This window comes from Apium graveolens, unplaced genomic scaffold, assembly GCF_009905375.1.
Source record: "Apium graveolens cultivar Ventura unplaced genomic scaffold, ASM990537v1 ctg7748, whole genome shotgun sequence".
In the NCBI taxonomy this organism is placed as follows: domain Eukaryota; kingdom Viridiplantae; phylum Streptophyta; class Magnoliopsida; order Apiales; family Apiaceae; genus Apium; species Apium graveolens.
Genome location: NW_027420594.1, coordinates 117639 through 127449, shown reverse-complemented (window position 1 = coordinate 127449; position 9811 = coordinate 117639). Strand labels below are relative to the sequence as shown.

Genomic DNA, 9811 nt, shown 5'->3' with positions numbered 1-9811 from the left:
CAGTTCTCCGGGTTTGGAAAATAACTCCTTACTTGATCCGCCACCAAACAAACACAACCACATATAAATATACTTCAACTGGTGTAGAAATTGCCTCTAAATGGACTAGATTCTCCGATAGTACCAAAATAAAAGGGCCAATATTAAAAGAAATACAGGGAGATGAAAGCCTTGTCATCAGGTTTGATAATTAGGGTATCTATAGGAGTTGTCATTAGATATATTTCCTTGTTATTTATTTATTTATAATTTATTTGCATTTTATAGTTTCTTGTTATATAGTGTGTGTTTTTCATTTATAAGTTGTGTGTTTTCGTGTAATAGAGTTATCTTTAATTGATGGATTTGGTAAGAAGTAGGGATGGTGGTGGTGATAGTGGTAGTAATTTAGGGAGAAGAGTTTCTCGGGAGGGGCAAAGGTCAACTAATGTCTATTTTCGAGTAGGTACGCTGAATGTAGGTTCTCTGACCGGGAAATTTTTAGAACTTGTGGATATGTTAAAGAAAAAAAAGGTAGATGTGATTTGCATTCAGGAAACTAAGTGGAAGGGTAGTAGTACTAAGGAAGCTAACGGGTTTAAATTGTGGTATTCAGGGGTTGGTAATACAAGGAATGGTGTGGGTATTTTGATAAGTTCTCTCTTGAAGGAGAATATAGTAGAAGTGAGTAGAGTCAGTGATAGGATTATGAAGATTAAACTCGTAGTTAATGAAGAGATCGTTAATTTTGTAAGTGTGTATGCACCCCATGTTGGTTTGAGTGAGTTAGCGAGAAAGATTTTTTGAGATTATTTGGATGAAATAGTTAGGTTGATACCTAGGGACCAGAATTTATATATAGGAGGTGATTTTAATGGTCATATTGGCGAACAATCAGATGGTTATGTAGGTATTCATGGGGGTTTTAGTTTTGGGTTGAGGAACAAGAGTGGGTGGGATCTTTTGGAGTGTGCTTTGGCACATGAATTAATGATTACTAATTCTTGTTTTAAAAAAAGGGATGATCATCTGATTACTTTTAGGAGTGGAGGTTGTAACTCATAAATCCATTATCTTCTTATGAGAAAAGGCAACATGGATTGTAAAGATTGTAAAGTATTCCTGAGTGAGGCATGTACTACTCAACATCGTTTATTGGTAATGGATATATGTATAAGGAAAAGAGTAGTACAAGATAATAGAGAGGTGACACCGAACATTTTATGGAAAAATCCAAAGGGAGACAAAGTAGGTATTTTTAAAGAAAGGATTGGGTTGGCAAAAGACAGATTTTATGATGAGGATGTTAATAGAATGTGGAATCGATTGCCCTGTACAATCAAAAATGTAGCTACAGGTATGTTAGGGGTTACCTGAAGAAAGGTTCAGGTGCAGAAGAAAGCTTGGTTGTGGGACCAAGAGGTGCAGGAGCGAGTAAAAATTAAACATGATCGTTTTAGGGAACTTTTGTGTTGCCAAGATAATGAACAAGTTGATATGAGAAGAATTTTACATAAGGAAGCTAGACGTATGGCTAAGAAGACAGTAGCAGAGGCAAAATCAAAAGCGTACGAGGCTATGTATAATCACCTTGGTACAAAAGAGGGTCAAAATGGTATTTATAGATTGACAAAGGTTAGAGAAAGGAGGAGGAGAGATTTAGGTTTTGTTAAGTGTATAAAGGATGTTAATGGATACGTGCTAGTGAAGGATAAGGATATTCGGAATAGATGGCATAACTATTTCAAGGAGTTATTTAATGAGGAGAGAATTGGTGTTAGGGTGATAGGATCAGATAGTGCATCTGACTTTGACTTTGGTGTTCAGCCTTCTATGAGCAGAGCCGAAGTTAAGGGAGCATTACCTAAGATGGGGAGAGGTAAAGCTATAGGGCCAGATCAAATACATATAGATGTATGGTTGTGTTTGGGTGAAGAGGGAGAGAAATGGCTAACGAGGTTATTCCACAATATACTTTGGAATAGTGTCATACCGCAGGAATGGAGGCTTAGCATGGTAGTGCCGATCTATAAAAATAAGGGAGATGCACAGGATTTTAGCAATTATAATCAAATACATGATATACTAAAAAATGAAAATTTATAGCTAAGAAGCCCATATATTATTTATATTTTATCTTCATATTTGTTTAATTATACTGTTAAATTTATTTTATGTTTATGTGTGACCTTTTTTCAGAGACATATGTAGAGGAATTTTATTTTTCTTGCTATTTGCAACAAGTTCCACAAATAATGAAGAAAATGCTCCAAGTCCCTTATGTTTCTCCTCTTCATCAAACTACTAGTGTAAGCTTTATTTGTTCTTCTTTAAACTTTACTATGCAAATATATAAAATAAATATATATGCACATAGTACAAGTGAAGCCCTCATCACTATTTACCTTTATATTACCTGACACATGGTTGAAAATGAGATTTCTTACTTATAAAGATTTAGGCTCTGTTTATGACAAATTATAGTGCTGTAAAAACTTATATAACAATACAAGAACACGTAGGCTCACCATTTTCAGCCTCACTAGAACCTTCTATTGATGTAATAGATCAGTAACTATTCAAAAAGTATATAGTTATGATTTTTCTTGAATCCAGTAGTAATCACTATTTAACTTTACATTACCGGATATATAGTTGAAAATGAGATTTCTTACTTGGTAAAGATGTAGGCTCTATCTGGGACAAATTATAGTTTTGTAAAAACTTATATTTCAATACTTGAACAGGTGGGTAAACTTATATTTCGTACGCTCACCATTTTCATCCTCATAGTCTTAGTAGTGGAATTTGTGGTGGTATTGTTGGTGGTGAAGTTCGTGCTAACTTAAGTAGTGTCATTGGTGGTAACTTTAATTATGGCATCAACGGTGGTAGCATTGGTGGTATATTAGGTAGTCTTAGTAGTGACATTGGGGGTAGCATGACTAGCATCTTTAGTGGTTACATTGGTGGTACTAGAGACGATAACATTAGTAGTGGATTTGGTGGCATTGATGATGACATTGGTTGTAGTGCTCTTGTTAGTGCAATTGGCGGTATTGGAAGTGATATTTTTGGTCGGATAATTGGTGGTGGTATTATTGGTGTTGGTGTTAAAGTTCGTGGTAGTTTAAGCATTTCCATTGGTGGCCACATTAATTATGGTATTACAGGTGGTACAATTGGTGGTGGCATTGGTGGTAACATTGCTGGTAGCTTTAGTAGTGGCATGGCTAGTTGTCATACTTTCACCATTGGTGGTATATATAGTTTCAACATTGGTGGTATATTGTCTTAATTGTGGGAAGGGTGGTAGCATTCGTGGTAGCTTAAGTGGAAGCATTGGTGGTGGCATTGCTGGTAGCTTTAGTGGTAGCACTGGTTGTATGTTCGGTAATATTCGGAGGTAGTGGTTTTAGTTATGGTGTTGGTCCCGGTTCCATTGGCCTATTAGGATCGCTAGTGGTGAAAACCTTGATAGTGGTGGCATTGGTGGTAGTGCTATTCAACATTATCCTAATAATTCCTTGGAGTTCCTCATGTGGCTATTTCCTAATTTTGTTTCTTTTGCTACTCCCAACGCTACTATCAATTTTACAGAGGATGAACCCATGTTCACAATAGGATTTGTGACTTGGAGGAGATGTACTTCCAAAAAACAGCTCACGTTCTCCAAGAATTTCGGGTTCTCCAAATAGTTGATAAACCTTAGGCTCTTTATATGATTTTCAAGATGTCTCAGCTCTTATAAAATTGTACCATACAAATTGTAAATCATTTTAAAAATATAATATATATTTTAGATATGTTTTCATCATGCCTATAAAGGAATAATTTTTCAAAATTTAAAAAACAATAAATTGATAAAAAATAGAGAAATGAGTTCCTTAAGAAAAAGAACAAAAAAGTACAATTAGTTCATAGCTTAAGTTACTAGTTTGTATGAACCTTCCTCTAAAATTTATTATTAACAAGTGGTTATTAATTTATTCAAAATAACAAGTGGTTATTAATAAAAGTTATTGGGTTCTATGAACGTTCATCTAAATGATTGATGAAGGTTTAACCATAACCCAATTTTAATGGTAACCTAGTAACTCACCCACAATCATGAAGGTTTGTTCTCTAACTCATCATTTCTTTGTTTAATTCATTCGTTATTTATATTATGTTTTGTTCTTATTGTGCATTCCTTAGATCTAAAATTTTACCTAACACATTAAACTTTAATAATTGTATTAAAATTATATTGAACACATATATAAATATTTTATACAAAAAACAACTATAGAACATAAAATAATATATAAACGCTAAAATGAATGCTTACAAACTTAAATCATATATTTATTTATATTTTACTTTATTTCAAATACATTACATAAAATACAATGTATAAAATATAGAACATGAAAAATAGAACATATAATAAATAGAAAAATGGAAGGAAGCACATAATTCAAAGAATTACAACACATATCAAAATATAGAAAATGTGAAAAAATATAAAATGTTTAAAAGTTATTTAAAGTATTAAAAAATATTGAAAATTCAAACTCCACAAAATTTACCTTACACATTAAATTTCAATAGTGATATGTAATATTAAACATACACTAAACATTTTTAATTTCATTACAAAATATAAATAAGTTACAAAAAATACTATTAGAGAACACAAAATAATATATAGGACCAAAAAATGATGTTAAACAAAATTAAATCATATATTTATAGAAATTTAATTTATTAAAAATACAGAACATTATACAATTTATAAAAATATAGAACATAAAAATTAAAGCATATAACAATAGAGATAGAAAGAATTATAAAATATATAAGACAAACAAATTATATAAGAAGTAAAAATACTAAACCTCTAAAATAGTAGTGAATGCTTAAAAGTTTTTTAAGTGTTAGAAAATATTAGGCAAATGACAATTAATGGAAGAAATATCTATTTTTACTGCATTTAACATAGAACATGGGTTTGTAGATGGCAAGAAATATATTGGAGGTTGAGATCCAAAAATTATAGACTTTGTCATGCATCAAGATAAGTCATCGGGTCCACATGGGTTGAAGCCGGAATTTTTCAAACTTATTGGAATATTGTTAGAAGATATGTTGTTCAATTTTGTGGGACTTTCTTTGATACAGAACATGAGAACATGGGCCAAGGGAACTAAATCTTATGCTTATACATCTTATTTAGATATTCGACCTATCTCTCTTGATAATGTTCTGATGTGTATATTATCTAAGGTGCTGGAGAATAAATTTAAATGATGTTTAAACTCGATAATGTTTAACAAATAAAGTGCTTTTAATGAACGGATGCTATTAACTTATAATGAAATGATTGCATTTGAAGTCATAGGGAAAAAAGGATGTGGTTGGTTTAAAAATTGATATTTTTAAGGCATAAGATAGGTTGGAATAAAGATTTATTAAACAAATGTTGCATAAATTTGGTTTGCACTAAGCCTGGATTTCTAATATTATGATATGTGTTCTGAAATTCTCATATAGTTTTATACACAGTAGTGGAATTTTTGTTGATATGCATCCGCAACGGTGACTTCGACATGGAGATCCAATCTCTCCCTACTTGTATATTCTATGCGCGGAAGGTTTAAATCTATCATTAGAAAGTTAGAAGAAACATGTTTGCTTCATGGAGTTAAGGTTGCTAGAGGAGCTCCAAGTATCTCCCATGTGTTATTTGGTGATGATTATTTTTTCTTTTTCAAGCAACGAGTGTAGACGGAAGGAATATGAAGTGTATTTTATAGAGGTGTGAGCGTTTGTCTTGACAAGTAGTCCATTATGTTAAGTCTACTGTGTTCTTTAGTCTTAATACTTGTGCTGATAATTGAACACTCATATGTCATATCCCGGGGGTTGAAGAAATTGAATTGATAAACCATGAAAATATCTTGAAATGTCAATATAGTGGTGGTCTATGAGTTAGGAGTTTGAGGAACTTCCATACAATTATGCTTGCCAAGCAATATTGGAAAATCATTAGTGGAATATCTAACATATACTTTAACTTACTCCCGTTCGGTGGTGGGCTCCACAATTGTGCAAGATAGGTCAGCCTAGAGTTTTTCTAGTTCAATGTTTAACAATTGTTTATTTCCATTGGGTTTGGCCTCCGAATGCTTGCTTTTACCACCGGTGTCATTCTCTTCATAATCTTGATCTTTGTCGAGATTTTTAAGCATGATAATTCTTGTTGTCCCCTGGTCTTCTCTCATTTCCCCGACACCCTTCTCAGTTGGGTACTACATCTTGAGATTGGGGATTGACCCAATAGCTTGGAAGGCCAAAAATAATGGTTCTCCTAGGAGTGCGTTATAGGGGATTTTAGAATCTTACGATGTAGAATTTTACTTATTTTACAATGTAGAATTTTACCTATATGACATTTTATTGGTACTAATATGTAAAGTAATCGTACATTCACAAGGTATATGCAGTCCGTCGAAGGCCTCAAGAGGTACCTCATGGCATGGCTCCACCTGTAGTCCAGCTAGGTTCTTTTTGCTATACGTCCGATGAAATAAGATATTAGACAAACTCCCTTCATCTAATAACACTTTCCATATATTATTTCCCCGATGACATGGTGGATTATCAGCGGATCTTCATAAGGTTATATGACATCCTTGTAGTCCTCTTTCTTGAAGGAGAGCGACATAGTCTATCTAGAAGGCCTGAACTAGTATAAATTATAAACTCGATGAGCGTACCTTTTCTTGAAATTTTTACTGTCAACTCAAAGGGTATTGCTTCCCGAATTTGTCTTCACCTCTCCCTGATATCTCATTTTTGGCTCTGTGTTCCTTGTCTCATTCGGCCCCAACTCATCCCTCGAGTCTCTTAGAAATTCATTGAGTTCTTCAGCCTTGATCATTTTTTTAATCAGCTTCTTCAAGTGAAAATATTCATCACTATTTTGCTCATTATATTCTTGGTAGTAACAATACATATCGGAATTCGTCTTGTGGTTGGCCATCTTAATTTTAGCTGGTCGGAAGAAAACTGGGTTGCCTTTTATTTAGTGGAAAATTTTGGAAATCAGCGCATTAAGTGGTGTAAACCCAGTCAATTATCTAACTCTTCGCCTTTCCAAGCCTCAATCCGTTTCCTTCTTATCATTAACCATTTAATTCATTTCGGGAGTATTCGTAGTGGCTTGACAGCCGGTTATGGTCACCTCTTCGGGGCTCCCTATATCCCTCCAGAATCTCCATCTTCCTTCAAATGTACTTACCCCTCATATATATACCATTCATGGACTTTGGGATATAATCATAAATTGAGAATAAAAAGGGAAAAACATATAAATTTCATTAAAATTGGAAATTCATATAATGTCCTACATGCTTCGCCATTAGGAGATTCAAATAGACATTACTAAAGTAAATGACTAAATTTAATAATCCAAAATAAATAAACAGGAAGGCTTTAGAGAGGTGTACTAGAAAAATTTGCGGAATCTGGAAGTGTACCAAGTGTTTTTAATAGGTTCGCATTCCAAAGTCTTTAGCTTATACGTTCCCGGCCTTATGACTTCTGCTACAAAGTAAGGGTCTCTCCAATTTGCCTGAAGTTTTCCTTGCATAGCAGACATTGAAATTGCTAACTTCCTCACCACTAGGTAATCGACAAAGAAAGTGTGCTCCTTTACACACTAATCATAATACTGGGTTTCCTGAAGTTGGTATTTGAGGTTTCTATGGCGAGCTACTTCGCTTTCTTCTTCAAGAAGGTCTATATTGGCTATTAGGCCAACTTCGTTGCTTTACAAATTAAACACTTCGGTTCGGTAAGTTGATAATCTAAAAAGTATTTCGATCGTGGATGGTCTTGGGGTTATCCGATAAGCCTACAAGACCCATCACAATTCTTCACCCGATAAATCTTTGGCTTCGCCCAACCTCTCTTTGATTCCATCAAAAATAATCTTATTTGTTTCTTCATTCACCCCATTGCCTTGAGGATGACCTAGAGAGCTGAATTTTTGTTGGATCTCGAATTGGTCCAAGAAATTCATTTTATCATTCCTTTTAATTCCAATGATTAAATAAATAAAGCAATTAGTAAAGTTTTTTAAAAGCTGTATCATTTTTCTCAAATGTATAACTTGTCTGTCAAAATTTTTGTATTGTATCTTATACCTCTAAAAATTTAATTTGATTAAATGTTGTTATAAAATAAATATTAATTTGTATATGACAATAAATATGTGCATTATAGTGAGAGGTTTTTTAGACTTGAATCTATTGTAGTAGTGCTTATATTATTGTTAGTTAGGGTTGTAGTAGTACTTATATTAGTGGTAGTTGAGGTTAGTGGTAATTTTATAAATAATATCACTAAAAAAATTAAAATTTTCGAGAAAATATCATTTTTAAGTTAAATTTTTATACAATGCTACCATTTGATTTTTAGAATCTCATTTTGTTTACAATACAAAATAAATTATAGTAATACTTCTTTACCTATTAGCTTGTAAATATACATCGAATTAATTTATATAATATATGGAGCACACTTTGTTAGATCTTATTTTTATAGAAGGAAAAGAATTCGAAATTTATAATAAAAAATTGATACTAAAATAGAGAAATAATTTAAACTGTATTCCGCACATTAAAACCCATCATACACAATTGGGTCCTATAAAATATAGGATATAAAAAAGGTAGGTAAACCCCTAATATGAGAAATAAACTTATACATGGTTAGAAAATAATAATTTGGCGTTATTTTTATTTTCTATGAAAGAGTATTTTGGTATGAAAGAGTATTTTCGTTCTCCAACAAGATTTTGAGGTTATCATGAATTGATGTTATTTAACAAGATTAAGGTAATAATTTGAATTTCATTATTTCTTCATGTTGGCTAAGAAATACTATTGTCCTTTAAAAAGGTATTGTTATGTAAAAAAGTGAAAAGGCGGTAAATCATTTTAAAAATATAAAATATATTTTAATATGTGTTCCTAATCTTTGTAAAAGAAAAGTTGTGCGATATTTAAAATATAATAAAAGGATAAAAATAGAGATATGAGTAAGAGTTCTGTAAGAAAAAGAACAAAAAAAGTACATCCAAACCACTGGTTATTATTAGAAGTTACTAGGTTTTATGAAACTTCCTCTAGAATTAGTTACTAACACGTGGTTGTTATTAAAAGTTAATAGGTTTTATGAACCTTCATCTTTATATACATATATATCTATATAGTCTTAATCTAATACAAACTAATATATATATATATATATATAGTCTTAATCCAAAATATACTATATTAAAATACAAACTTCACCACCCAACACACAACTCCACCTTATTCGCTCTATTTTTAATTGAATTTTTCCCGTTACCGGTGAACTCTTTTTACATCCTCCAATAATCAGTATGAATACCATATTTGATATATTTCGCCAATAAATCATTAATTATGCTTACGAGAATCACCAAAATCTACCGGTTCCTGAAATAGTATTGATTTCAGCTTAGTGATTCAGGTAAGCTTAAATAATGATTTCTCTTCAAAATATAGCAAATATGCTATGCAAATTATTGAGCGGGAGATGGAGAAAAATATGGTAAAATTATTTTTATATATTAAGTTAACGATTAATGGGAAAAATCAAATTAAAAATGATTCAGAAAATATATACATGAACACATAATGCACATGGATGAGAGAGAAAGAGACTAAACATGTAGCTCTTATTGGTTAGTAGTTTGTATTCTAATATTGGTTTGTATTTGGATGAAGTTTTCCTTGTTTAACGGGCATTGACATTG

At 32.1% G+C, this 9811-nt stretch overlaps 1 protein-coding gene across 1 annotated transcript; it reads left to right on the top strand.

The window, feature by feature from the left end:
• Positions 1-339: 339 nt before the first annotated feature.
• On the top strand, positions 340-786 carry LOC141704346 (uncharacterized). Its single transcript, XM_074507587.1, has one exon. The coding sequence runs from the start codon at positions 340-342 to the stop codon at positions 784-786; it is 447 nt and encodes a 148-aa protein (XP_074363688.1).
• Positions 787-9811: the final 9025 nt, after the last annotated feature.

What these genes read in the sequence shown, in the direction of transcription:
- LOC141704346 (XM_074507587.1), top strand. Translation starts at nt 340, where the DNA reads ATGGATTTGGTAAGAAGTAGGGATGGTGGTGGTGATAGTGGTAGTAAT.